The sequence below is a fragment of the Lolium rigidum genome, chromosome 3, assembly GCF_022539505.1.
Source record: "Lolium rigidum isolate FL_2022 chromosome 3, APGP_CSIRO_Lrig_0.1, whole genome shotgun sequence".
Classification (NCBI taxonomy): domain Eukaryota; kingdom Viridiplantae; phylum Streptophyta; class Magnoliopsida; order Poales; family Poaceae; genus Lolium; species Lolium rigidum.
Window position 1 is genome coordinate 111750511 of NC_061510.1, and position 13478 is coordinate 111763988.

General features: G+C 44.7%; 1 protein-coding gene and 1 non-coding gene across 3 annotated transcripts; one reads left to right on the forward strand and one right to left on the reverse strand.

Annotated features, from left to right (window-relative positions):
- The first annotated feature begins 1406 nt into the window (after window positions 1–1406).
- On the forward strand, window positions 1407–1545 carry LOC124704949. Its single transcript, XR_007003808.1, has one exon. It is a non-coding gene; the product is annotated as a small nucleolar RNA Z247 (small nucleolar RNA).
- A 6992-nt stretch (window positions 1546–8537) lies between these two features.
- LOC124702178 (importin subunit beta-1-like) lies at window positions 8538–12800 on the reverse strand. Of its 2 annotated transcripts, XM_047234297.1 has the most exons (4): window positions 12746–12800; window positions 9356–11778; window positions 8876–9102; window positions 8538–8831 (listed from the first exon to the last, which is right to left on the reverse strand). In XM_047234297.1, the coding sequence occupies exons 2-3, from the start codon at window positions 11767–11769 to the stop codon at window positions 8904–8906; spliced, it is 2613 nt and encodes an 870-aa protein (XP_047090253.1). In that variant the 5' UTR covers window positions 11770–11778; window positions 12746–12800; the 3' UTR covers window positions 8538–8831; window positions 8876–8903. The 2 variants fall into 2 exon arrangements, with proteins under 2 accessions (XP_047090253.1, XP_047090252.1); XM_047234296.1 differs by having other exon boundaries at window positions 8538–9102.
- Window positions 12801–13478: the final 678 nt, after the last annotated feature.

Here is a 13478-nt window from a genome sequence, read left to right on the forward strand (position 1 = left end):
CCTATCATAAAAAAGTGAGAGGGTTCAGTGTAAGATTGGTTCCGCGAATCGACACAATTTATTGTATGCTGCATTTACTACCTCTTTAAATTCAGAATAGGTGGCTTCTATGATGTTCTTGGCAGGTGTTTTTGCCTCTGAGTTTTTTTGCTTCCTGTTGATGGGCTTGTCATGTTTTCAAACAAATTAAGCTATGCAGATTTTTTGAGTAGTTGTTGGCAGTTTGGAGGCACTGCTGGAGGCTGTTTCTGGATTAATAGTGCTGATCAATTCAGAACTCGAAACATGGAACGTTATGTTGTCAAGATCGAGGGCATCTGGTGATATCTTGGCGACAACTACACATTTTCTTACAACTATACCGCTTATAGCAGGCGGCACATAATCTGTTCGACCTCTTGCTGTTGCGACGACCAACACTGCATCATGGCCTGTAAGTGTGTAGTACCATGGTCGCCGAAAAGCATAAATGGCCCTATAACCTCCTTACTCTTCTTCATTAGGCTGGATATCTGTTGCATTGACAGAGAGCTTGTACCAGTGAACATTGACAGTGTTACTTACAATTTGCATATGAAATTATAGAGCCTGCTCTACCTTTGGAAGCTAGTTCGTGAGACTATATAGTTGTGTGGGTGATCTTGGATATATACTGTGTTAAACGAGTTGTATCTAGAAGGAGGTTAGTTAGGATTGTGTATATCCGTAGCTTGTACTTCACGGTAAGCTAGAGATAGAATTATGTTTAACTAGAGATAGCTAGAGATAGATTTGTTGTATGGTTGTTGAGATGTAATCTGTACCGCCTCTGAGGCTCCTATATAAAGTGAAACCACGGCATCCTGTTGGATAAGCCGAACCAACCTTTCTCTTAAGTTTGATATGGTATCAGAGCACCTTTCTTCCACCATGTCGAGCTCTTCCTCCTTCGTCCCCAGTTCTGCTCCGCAAGCCGGCGTCGTGACGGAGAAGCTGTGCGGGGACAACTTCCCGCTCTGGAGGGTGCAGGTGATGGCGCCCTTGCGGGAGCGCCAGCTGGTCGGCTTCCTGATGGAAAAGTGCCACAGCCGGCCGAGACTCATGAGATTGAGTCCACCAACGCCAAAGGTGAGAAGGAGAAACAGATCGTCCCTAACCCTGCGTATGCTGCCTGGGTAGCCCAGGACCAGCAGGTCCTTGGCTTCTTGTTATCCTCTCTGTCAAGAGGGGTGCTCACACAGGTGTCTGCTCTGGAGACCACGGCGGACGTGTGGGCGGCGCTGACGGTCATGTACTCATCGCAGTCTCGTGCCCAAGTCATGCAGATCCGTATGCAGCTTGCGAGCACACAAAAGCGCGAGATGCGTGTCGCTGAATATGTGGCACGGATGAGAGGACTCGGCGACGCCATGAGCTCCGCCGGGAAGAAGATGGAAGATGATGACCTGGCGGCATACATCCTGGCTGGCCTGGACTCTGAGTGGAACCCGCTCGTGACGGCCATGACCACCAGGACCGACACGGTCTCCCTCTCCGAGCTCTACGCTCATCTGCTGAACTTCGAGACCCGCCTCGACATCCAGAACGGCGGGCCTCCTGGAGCTGTTGCAGTCTCCTTCAACTATGGTGGCGGCCCTCCAAGAGGAGGCGGCGGTGGTGGCGGCTCTATCTCCACCGTCAACCTGGCCTCCCGTGGTGGAGGCCGCAACGGCTATCGCGGCGGCCATGGAGGCGGCCGAGGACGCGGCGATGGTGGCCGCGGTGGTGGCAACTACAACAACTCTGCGCGCCCCAACAGCCAGCAGCCGTTCGACGCCAACGGCAACCCACCCCCGCAGTGCCAAATCTGCGGCAAGTACGGGCACCCTGCGCTCAAGTGTTGGAAGCGCTTCAACAAGGACTACAACGGCGACGAGAAGTCAGCAGGCTCATCGTCGCACGCCTACGGAGTCGACACCAACTGGTACCTTGATACAGGTGCCTCTGATCATGTCACGGGCGAGCTAGACAAGCTCACCACCCGCGACAGCTACCATGGCCATGAGTAGATCCACACCGCGAGTGGAGCAGGTATGGATATCAGTCATATTGGTCATGCAATTATTTCTACTCCTTGTGAAAAACAACTCCACCTAAACAATGTTCTTCATTCTCCTCATGCCACAAAAAGCCTCGTTTCAGCCCATAAACTAGCATGTGATAACAACACCTTTCTTGAAATTCACCCTCATGTGTTTTTTGTCAAGGAACAGGGCACGAGGCGCACCCTTCTTCACGGTAGATCCAGTGGGGGCCTCTATCCTTTCTCGTCGAGTTCATCTACCTCGACTAAGCAAGTGTTTGGAGTCAATAAACCATCGACCGCTCGGTGGCATAGGCGTTTAGGGCATCCCTCGTTTGATGTTGTTCAGCGAGTCCTTAGTCAAAATAAACTTCCTTCTTCAAAGGATGATTCAGCAAACTCTATTTGTGATGCGTGTCAAAAGGGGAAGAGTCATCAACTCCCCTATCCGAAATCTAGCAGTGTTTCTAGTGCTCTTTTAGAGCTCATTTTTTCAGATGTGTGGGGTCCAGCTTGTGCTTCCATTGGGAACAACAAGTATTATGTAAGTTTTGTTGATGATTATAGCAAGTTTACTTGGATCTATCTCCTTAAACAAAAGTCTGATGTTTTTGCTCGATTTCATGACTTTCAAAATCATGTTGAACGTCTCTTTGATAAGAAAATCCTTGCCCTTCAATCTGACTGGGGAGGTGAATATCAGAAACTCAGTTCCTTTTTCCAACGCATAGGCATAGAACATCATGTTTCATGTCCCCACGCACATCAACAAAATGGATCTGCAGAAAGAAAACATCGCCACATTGTAGAAGTTGGTCTCTCTCTTTTAGCCCATGCAAATATGTCTCTCAAATTTTGGGATGAAGCCTTCACCACAGCCACTTTTCTTATTAACCGTGTCCCTAGCAAAGTCATCAATCTTGAAACACCACTTGAACGTCTCTTTCACCGCAAACCTGAATATTCCATGCTTCGCATTTTTGGGTGTGCGTGTTGGCCCAACTTACGTCCAATTCCCGCAAGCTCCAGTTTCGCTCCACACGCTGTGCTTTTCTTGGCTACAGCAACTTACATAAGGGATATAAGTGTCTAGATATATCTACAGGACGTGTGTATATTTCTCGCGATGTAGTTTTCAACGAGAATGTTTTCCCTTTCGCTGAATTACATCCTAATGCTGGGGCACGGCTTCGTGCTGAAATTCTGCTTTTACCAACCCATCTTCTTCCTCCTACACGTTTTGATCAAGGGGGAGATTTAATTGATGATCATTTGATTGCTAATCCTACTAATTCTGCGTCTGGAGATGTTTCTGGTACACAGGTTGGGGTGCCCGGAGCGGAAGGGGACGACACAGCCAACGAGGCTGATTCCCCTGCGAGATCCGCCTCGGGATCGGTGGCCAGATCTCCGACAGCATCCACCGCGGGATCGCTGCCTGGCAGCGCGTCGTCATTGGCCCGTGGGGTTCGGTCGGCTGACATGGACAACGGGACCAGCCCTTCCCACATGCACGGGCCTGCGTCGGATCAGGCCGCTGGATCTTCTGCGGCTGAGTTCTCTGGTGCAACCTCGCCACACGCCTCAGCGAGCCACACGGAATCCTCCAGCACGTCAGGGTCTGAACCATCTGCTGCAGCTGACGCGGGAGGATCTGCTCTGGATCCAGCGCCACGATCATCTGTGGCCTCTAGGCCTGTAACCAGGCTGCAAAACAGGATTCGGAAACCAGTTAAATTGTTTGATGGCATGATCAGATATGTGAATTTTTGTGAAACTGGTGAACCTGAGAATATTACTGAGGCGTTTGGGCATGTAGATTGGAAGAAGGCAATGCATGATGAATATTCAGCACTCATGAGGAATGAAACGTGGCATCTTGTACCGGCCAAGGAAGGGAAGAATATCATCGATTGTAAGTGGGTATATAAGGTCAAGAGAAAATCAGATGGCACCATTGATCGCTACAAAGCTCGTCTAGTGGCTAAAGGGTTCAAGCAGCGGTACAGAATTGACTATGAGGACACATTTAGTCCAGTGGTAAAAATTGCAACTATGAGACTTGTGCTGTCTATTGCAGTTTCTCAAGGATGGACTCTTCGACAGCTCGACGTACAGAATGCGTTTTTACATGGCGTTCTGGAAGAAGAGGTATACATGAAACAACCACCTGGGTTTGAGAAAGGTCAAGGTTTGGTTTGCAAGCTTGATAAGGCGTTATATGGCTTGAAACAAGCACCGCGAGCATGGTACTCAAGGTTGAGTACTAAACTTCAGCGTCTTGGATTTATTCCTTCTAGGTCAGATACATCATTGTTTTTCTTGACCAAACCAGATGTCATTATGTTTGTGCTTGTCTACGTTGATGACATCATAGTGGCTAGCTCTATTCCCTCTGCCGTGGGGAGACTTCTTCACCAGCTTTGGGATGATTTTGCCTTGAAGGACTTGGGTGATTTGCACTATTTCTTGGGCATAGAAGTGAAGAAGACAGCTGAAGGAATTACTCTTTCGCAAGGGAGGTATACGTTGGACTTGCTCAAAAAGGCGGGGATGAGTAATTGCAAGGCTGTTACATCTCCTATGTCCTCCTCTGAAAAAATCTCAGCGCATGATGGAGTTCCTTTGCAGATTGAGGATATTACAAGGTACATAAGTGTGGTGTGGTTGGAGCCTTACAATACCTTACTATGACTCGGCCAGATATTTCTTATTCAGTGAACAAAGTGTGTCAGTTTTTACATGCACCAACTAGTATTCACTGGATGGCTGTTAAGAGAATTATTAGATATCTGAAGCATACTGCACATCTTGGTATGCATATTCGGAGATCATCTTCTTTGCTTGTGAGTGCATTTTCAGATGCTGATTGGGCCGGGTGTTCAGATGATCGCCGTTCTACAGGAGGGTTTGCAGTCTTCTTTGGACCAAATCTGATATCATGGAGTGCTAGGAAACAAGCGACAGTTTCACGTTCTAGCACAGAGGCGGAATACAAATCGTTGGCGAATGCTACGGCTGAGATTATTTGGGTACAGTCCATTCTTAGTGAAATTGGAGTACCTCAACCCAAGGTAGCATGTTTGTGGTGTGATAACCTTGGAGCAACATATTTGTCTGCCAATCCGGTGTTTCATGCAAGAACTAAACACATCGAGATAGACTTTCATTTTGTTCGGGAGCGTGTTGCGAACAAGTTATTAGATGTGCGGTTCATTCCTTCCAGAGATCAGGTGGCAGACGGATTTACTAAACCTCTTCCAGTGAAGCAACTCGAGAACTTCAAACATCATCTAAATATGGTGAGCTGTGTTTGAGGGGGAGTGTTAAACGAGTTGTATCTAGAAGGAGGTTAGTTAGGATTGTGTATATCCGTAGCTTGTACTTGGCTTGTACTTCACGGTAAGCTAGAGATAGAATTATGTTTAACTAGAGATAGCTAGAGATAGATTTGTTGTATGGTTGTTGAGATGTAATCTGTACCGCCTCTGAGGCTCCTATATAAAGTGAAACCACGGCATCCTGTTGGATACGCCGAACCAACCTTTCTCTTAAGTTTGATATACTGTAATGAGAGTTAGTTTTTGCAGGAGAAAAAATTATATGCCATCACATTAATTACTCTATGTTACCTATCCCGTATGTTAGATATTTCTGGAATCGGTATATTGAAATGACAGCGAGTTATCGCGTATGTTCGATATTTCTGGAATCGGTATTTTGACATGATAGCGAGATAGGGATGCGCTCTTTCAGGCCAACATTCCTGTGATAGTAGCGCTGTATTAGCTGGTTAAATATGGATTTAAATGATAAACATTGCCTGCATACTCGTACGAAGCAACATACCTGAATGTTCGGAAACGGCCATACCAACAAACAGTATGATAATACTGTCTTTAAAAGATGCTTCGTAGAGAAAGGCAGTATCAAAAGCTTCTGCATATTCTCAGTAATTACATAATGTTAGTCTGGGTAACTTTAGAACAGGTTTAACAATTGCTGGCATAGGTACTGAATTTATACCTTGCATCTTTAGGGTAAATATTTCTCTTTGAGTCTTGGTTTGTCTTCAGTAGAATAATATCTGTTAATATTGTCACTAACCCGACAACATCTTATACCACGGGAAAAAGATGTATGTCAGTACAGTATACATAGATATTATGGAAGATGGAAAGTAGGGAAAAGAAAAAGACAATGAGGTGTAGCAAATGTAATACAACAGTAGAGTTTATGCGTAATAAGGTAAGCACCTGATAAGAGTATTGTTTTCTGTTAGCGTTTGCAAGATCTCAGATAGTCTCGCCTTGTATGCGAATAAAGGGAATTTTTCAGGTTGTGGAATGATCTTCTCTATCTTTGTGAGCTGAGTAATCTTGATTTTGTACGGATGATCAGTTGTTTTTACTTCATCTGTGCGTCAGCAACGATGAATGTTTCGAAGGTGTAAACTGACACATTCTTCCATTGTGTTTCCTAAGATTAAAGAAAAGCTTCAATATTTCTTGTAATGAAATAGCAACCAGAATCGCAAGCATATATACACAAAGAAAAAAAATGAGTTTGCTCCTTAAGATTAGTATTGGCTTTCTGAATATACGAATATCTGAAAACATAGATACCTTGGTACTAGTAATCAGTGGGAGGTGTAATCAATATGTTGGCCATAAAAATGGAAACATTGTTAAATTAACATGGATGATTTTCATTTTTTTGGTAGTGCCTGAAGCTAGATTAACTCATACTGAAAGGAGAATAAGAATTCGAACATTGTCGTGTGTATAATAATTATTTTCAATGAGGTTGTAACCCGAAATAACATAAGTGAAAGGGGAAATAATGTTTTAAGCAATCTGTTTTTTTTAATGTTGCATAAGGCTTCTAAGAAGTCTTACAGGGGGATGCAATCTTGGGTCGGGAGATTTCGCTAGATCCTCTGGTTTCTTTTTCTTTGGGCTTATGGCCTCTTAGCTAGCTTTTTGTTGCTTCCCTCAAGCAACTTGTTTTTGTACATAACTTATTTGAAAATTAATAAAAATCATTGTGGGAAAAATCCACAGGTCAGCTTCACAAAAGAGCAATCTGTTTTTTTAGAAAGCTAGAAACATTACTGGATGGGCACCTGCCACAGCCAACAATGGAAGCTAAAGCAGTTTGCATGTTGCTAAGAACTGGAACATCACCTCACAGTCTATGACAATGAAGCGTGCAAGAGTCTGAAAAGATCATCTGGTAGATGTTTTTTCGAGTCTGTTGGTTTCTCTTCTCCCAGATACGGCCGACGCGTGCAAGAATTTTCCATTTGCAAGATCTGGGTGACACATCCTTCACCAACCAAGCTTTGCATGTTTCTGCCTTCTTGATCTGCGCATAAGCAGGATGATGTAGTATAAAGTCATGAGTGCAGTACCAAGGACAAAAATTAGACAGTGGAATCAAAGCAAATATTCGATCTGTTGTGCAAAATGCATGGATAAAAAAGATGAAACTAAGTTTGCCTAACTATGTGGTGATAGACTGCCTTGTTTGTTCTCATCCTAATTTGAGTTAGTCGGTGGGCGGCAAGTCACCTGGAACTTGCGATTGACCCCAAATTTTTACAGTATCTCCAGCCGGAATATCGAGTTCAGAGAGTGGCCGTGCGATAAAACGAGTCTCCTGCAACCATCCGACGGCAGAGCGAAGGTATTCCCGCACAGGACTTTCTGTTTCCGAGCTACTTAAGGCCTCTCATACTTGACATGCTTTTGCGTGGCCAGTTACTTTCTGTTTCCGAGCTACTTAAGGCCTCTCATACTTGACATGCTTTTGCGTGGCCAGTTTCTTGAAGGCCGCAGCCTGAAAGTTCATCTAAGATACCAACTGAGTTTTTTTTAGATGATACTTATGTGACAAGGCATTCAAGGAACCTGTAGTTTGTATTGCTAGTTGGATATGTCAAAGTGGACACCGGAAAGATTGATACAAAAAATTGCACTTGATGCATAGGCCAGGCATAATCAGAAGTTGAAAGGTGCTGCTCTTTTGTTGTGCTGGTGGTCCAAAAGAAACAAAGCAAATCGAGGAGAACGCTGAGTGTTGAAGAATTCCAGTTCCAAACTGGAAGACACACAGAGGAATGGAAAGAATTTTCCAAACACAACCCATGGACATCATAATGAAAATATAAATTTGCACAAACAAGATATAAGTTTGCACAAAAAATACAGATCTACTGTGCCACACCAAATATGAACTAGAACCTAACATTAAATCAAATCGATGATATCTGTAACAAATTAACGATGCCATAGTGAGGACACTTGCACAAGGAAAATTGTATGTCACGAGTGGTGCAAAGTGCAGACTGCATTCAGTTACAACTTGCAGATCTTCGAATAATGGGCAATGAGACAACCATAATACCATACCATTTCCCAAGCATCGCTACACCTACTAATCACCATTGACACGCAGTAACACGCAGCATGTAAAACAGATCGACACCGCCAGCAATAACTTTACTGATGTTACTATCGTATAAAAGCAAGCAGTGCTGCTAACAAGAAAAACATTGCTCCATAGTAATACACAGTCGACTCACATGGACAACTGAATAAAATGCAACAGGAACCCACAGACTCGACTCACTTCCAAGAAATGGCAAACCTCTGCCACTATACGGACTTGACAACTACATATGATCTTATGTAACCTTGTTTCATTCTGCAACACAACAGGACATATATTCATGTGGCGCACTTCTGCAAACAATGCATTTGGCAGGACAAAAATAGTTGCTCCCGGAACCATCAACGGTTGCTGAAATGGGACAGATGACCAGAGAGAGGACCATCGGCTTAACTGGAGCAGCTTTCCATCATGATGCCATCACGCGGGAGATCACACCTTGGACCCAGGATGCAGTCTCCCTGAGCTGCTTGTCATCAGACTGGGAACACCAGCCCAGGAGCTCAGAGTGGAAGTCGGAATATTGGAGCATCAGCTTAACAGAAGGTCCTAGCGCATCGATGAGGTCCCCGATCAGGGCAACTCCAGCTTTGGTCAAATCCTCATCCCTGCAAGGAATTTGAACAATATATCACCACATGATACACTCCATTGACAAAGTATCAGACTTCTTTTATACAAGTGCCCATAAAACAAGTTGAATGCATATACGTTGAAGATGAAAAAATATCTTCATATCCTCAATATGATGTCCATGTTTCCTACTATTTGCTCTAGTTTTCTATTTGAGAATGTGTCAGAATGAAAGATGATTGATAGATTGAACTGCAAACCGTATCAAAGGACAGATCATGAACTCACCTTGATGATTTATCTCGTAAGACCAATTCAGCAAAATGGAAAATACTGGCACCATAAGGCACCATTAGCTCTGATTTTGAAATTTTGACTCCCTGAAGTATACCTGAATAGGCCTCGAAAATGCTTTGCCTCAGTTCATTTTGATACTCTGAACTGTCATCATCCTGACGGTCCATGCGAGAACAGAGCTCTGCAGCTCCTTGCAACATAGGCATAGTGTACGGAACATATTTCTCAAAATGTTCACCAATCGTAAGAGCAATATCTCCTATGCATGAAAAAATTGGCGGTTTGACAGAACGGTGAAGCTCTGGGCTTGAAAGGTCCTTGAGAAGGGCACCCATGATACCATCACAGTAAGGGAGTACCTTGTCATCCAGTGCACGGCAGATATCAACAACCACGCCCACAGAAACACTACAAACTTGATAAGCACCGAAATTTTGTAAGCCCATTTCCAGGTACTTGTGAAACTCTGGCATGTATTTCAGAAAGTCTGTACCAGTAGCATAGGCAAGAGCACCAATAGCAAGCATTGCTTCTTCATGCACATTAGAACTATCGCATGAGAAAACTCGGAGAAATAACACCATTATTTGGTCAGCAAACTGAACGATTACAGATTTATCATCACAGTTGTTGAACTTCTGAAGGATTACTTGAACAACACCACAAAGCAAGGCTTGAAGGTCACTTTGCTTTTCCTTGTCTTCAGAGGATGTGATCTGAAACTCAAAGGTCTGATTTAATCTCTTCAAGATCTCTTGCAATAGCAGCACAATCATGTTCAGAGTTTCTGCAATACTGCTGCATCTCACAATCTCATTCAGTGTTTCATACGCAGATGCACAAAGCCTGGAGTTGTTGGAATCAGAACGATCAGCAGTGGCAAGGAGAGCCGATACTAATTGACCAAAATACGGAGATAGCACTGATGACATAGACCCTGCATTGTTGTAGCCCTGGGCAAGAAAAAATAGGGCTCCACAGACCTTCTCAGCAACATTAGGAGAGTCCTTGATACTTGCTAGCAGAATTTCCACAACACGGGGAAGGTTTGCATCTGTTACTACAGAAACACATTTGTCTGGTGAATGTAGAAACTCAAATGTCCTCGAAAGTGCCCATGCAGTAGTCTCCCTGACATGGTTATTTTGATCATTGGTTGCATTCAGCAAGAAATCAAAGCCATTATGAACCAGTGGTGCAAGATTTACGACTGAAGGGCCTTCAAGAATGGAACCAAATGCAAATGTAGCAGCCTCCCTGCTGCGCCAGTCAGGCTTTGTTATATTGGCCTCTATAAATGGCATTACAAGAGGAACAATGGCATCCTTCACAGCCGTTGCAACAAGTCCAAGGCATGTGCCCCCAGCCATCGATAAATTCCAAATTTCATCATCTTCATCTTGATCCTCCTCTTGCTTCAGAAGTGTTTCCAGAAGCATAGGAACAAGCAAAGGAATGGCCTTCTCAATAAAATGGAAATGACATGTAGAACTGACATCACCAGATTCTTCAGCGTCTTCCTGAAGAGCAACTTCTTCATCACAGATGGTGCTCCAGAACTCAATAGCTTGAAGTGCAACAGGTTCTTCATCTGTCCTGGCAGCATTTGCTGTCAATTCAAATAAAGTCTGCATGTAGGGCTCTAGAAGATCATAATATGTTGATGCTATGGAGACAAAGCACTCAAATGCAGCCTTTCTAACATGAGCCTCTTTACAAATGGCAGTCTCACAAATGACCTTCATTATGTAGTTCCTCTCTGACTCATTCTCAAAATTTGTCTCAGCAAAATCGAGAGCATTGTACAATGCTTTCACAGCAGCAAGCCGTACCTCTGAACTATTCTCCACGTGATTCATGCCCTGGACCACAGCAGTAAGAACAGCATTCACTTGATCCTGCTCCAGATCCTTGGGGGATATCTCCTCACAGACATATCCAATGGCGTCCAGTGTAGCCTGCTTCAGAGAAGGGGTTGCATCTGGCTTTGTCATGTTACCTAGCAAGCTGACTATGAGCTCTGGCCATTCTTGACGAGGGATTTCAATAGAAGCAACCTTTGCAATGACTTGAGAAGAGCTCCGATGAGCGTCAGGTACTGGTGATCCAAGGGTCATCAGCAAGGAACCTTTAACATGCGACTTGATTGCAGGGTCCACACTTATCCACCGCTGCACACATTTTTCTTTCCGCGTTGAATCATTTGCATCCAAAGAATTCTTCAGGAGAATACCAGCAAGCCGTCGAGAAACAGGAGGTTTGCTCTCATCAGATAGCTCAGCAGATAGTTCGTGCAGAAACTGTGGAAAACTCTGCTCTTCAAACTGCTTGATATTCCCTTCTGCAACGTTCCGTTTCTGACCGTCATGGGACTGCGTAGCTAGCAGGACCTCAGTGATATCCATTAGCTGAACCTGCAGTACGAAGATGGCCCAGGAAAAGAAAATAAGATACCGAGATCTGAAGGGGAAAAATAAAGACAATATTAACTTAGAGCTGAAATAGTGTCCTACAAAGCTGAAAGATGAGTACTAGTTTGCCCAAACAGCAGATATCATTCACACTGATACAATACTAAACATTATGGAAATCTGAGTACTAGTTTTCCCAAACAGCACATATTATCCACACTGATACAATACTAAGATACAGCAGAAAGGGTAAAAAGTAGAAGTAAAACTGCAAATTGCTACTACAGTGCGGTGAGTTCTGGAAAGTTTAGGGAGGGTGCAATTAATAGCTTGCCAGAGATTCAGCGTATAATTTGCTCCGCCTGAACTGTCCTTAAAAAAATATCAGGTGATTTCGTTTCCATATAGTTATTATTTTCCGGAATGGAGGTTTCCGAATCATGCACTCCAAGCATAAAAACTGGGAAACACAGCTGTTACTACAGAACATAAATCTCAGTTATTATTAACATGCCGTTTCAAAGCCCATAAACTTTTATTCACCCCAAAATGTTGATCGGAAGTCCCACTTCAGGTGCAAGGATCTAAATTCATCCATAGCAAATAATCTCCCCACTATTTAGCAGGGCATCGTGCTGTAATTTACACGTATCGCTGGCAGAAACGCACAAGTTAATTCCCGCACGCGTGTGGTCGAACACCAACTGATAATAGATCGAAGCGGCCCGACCAAAACTAACCCGGTGGATCCCGAAACACGCAATCGATCGACAGCTCCGCTACAGAATCGATCAAACGTAACACCACACGACTCAACGACGTACGTAACGGGCGGCTGCGCAGCCTATACCGCCGCGGATCTACCGACGACGGGAATCGCGAAGCCGACGAACCAAACATCAACTCGGGTAGAGGAGCATCGTCAGATCGGGAAGGCAGAGTGATACGGGGACGGAAGCGGCGGGTATACCTGGGAGGCTGGGAGCACGAGCGCCGCCCCTCTCCGACGGGATCCTCCGCCGCTGCCCCGCGCGGCCTCACGGCGGCGATCGGGAGCCGGCTTCGATGTGGAGATCGGTGTGGTGGTGAGAGCTTCGGAGGGGAGCGGGGGATGGTGGTTGGGCTTGGCGGAGGTGGGGGGTTTTGAAGGTGGGGAGGAATTTGAATTGCGGAGAGAGAGAGAGAGGATGGGGAGAGGGAGAGGGAGAGGGCGAGGGGTGTGCGAGTTTTGAGACAAGACGGCTGAGGACGCGCTGAACCAAACCCTAGGGTACCCGTTGTGGCACTAGGCCTTTGTGATGGGCCGAGAGAAGAACCTCGCTTTTGTTTTTCAAACTGCTCTCGGATCAAATTCCTCAATATTGGGCCGAATGGTAAAAAGTCCGTGCCAGGAATCAATGTTCGCCAAAGTACTGTACAATTCGATCGACTGATTTTCTACCTTTAGTTAGCACTACAGACTAAGGCATAGCCTAGTGGTGGGGAGGGGCTGATGCCTTCCCACCCACCCGAGTTCGAGTCCTTATGCTCGCAATTTCGGTGATGTTGTACCCGCCTCTATCAAAATACCACGTAGGAATCATTTTTTTTTCACCTTTGTTAGCACTAAAATGAAAATTTGAAAAAGATAAAATTTATTATACATAGACAAAAGTTACAGTGTTGTTTCCCCAAAATTACATGTTTCAGATAATGTCAAATAC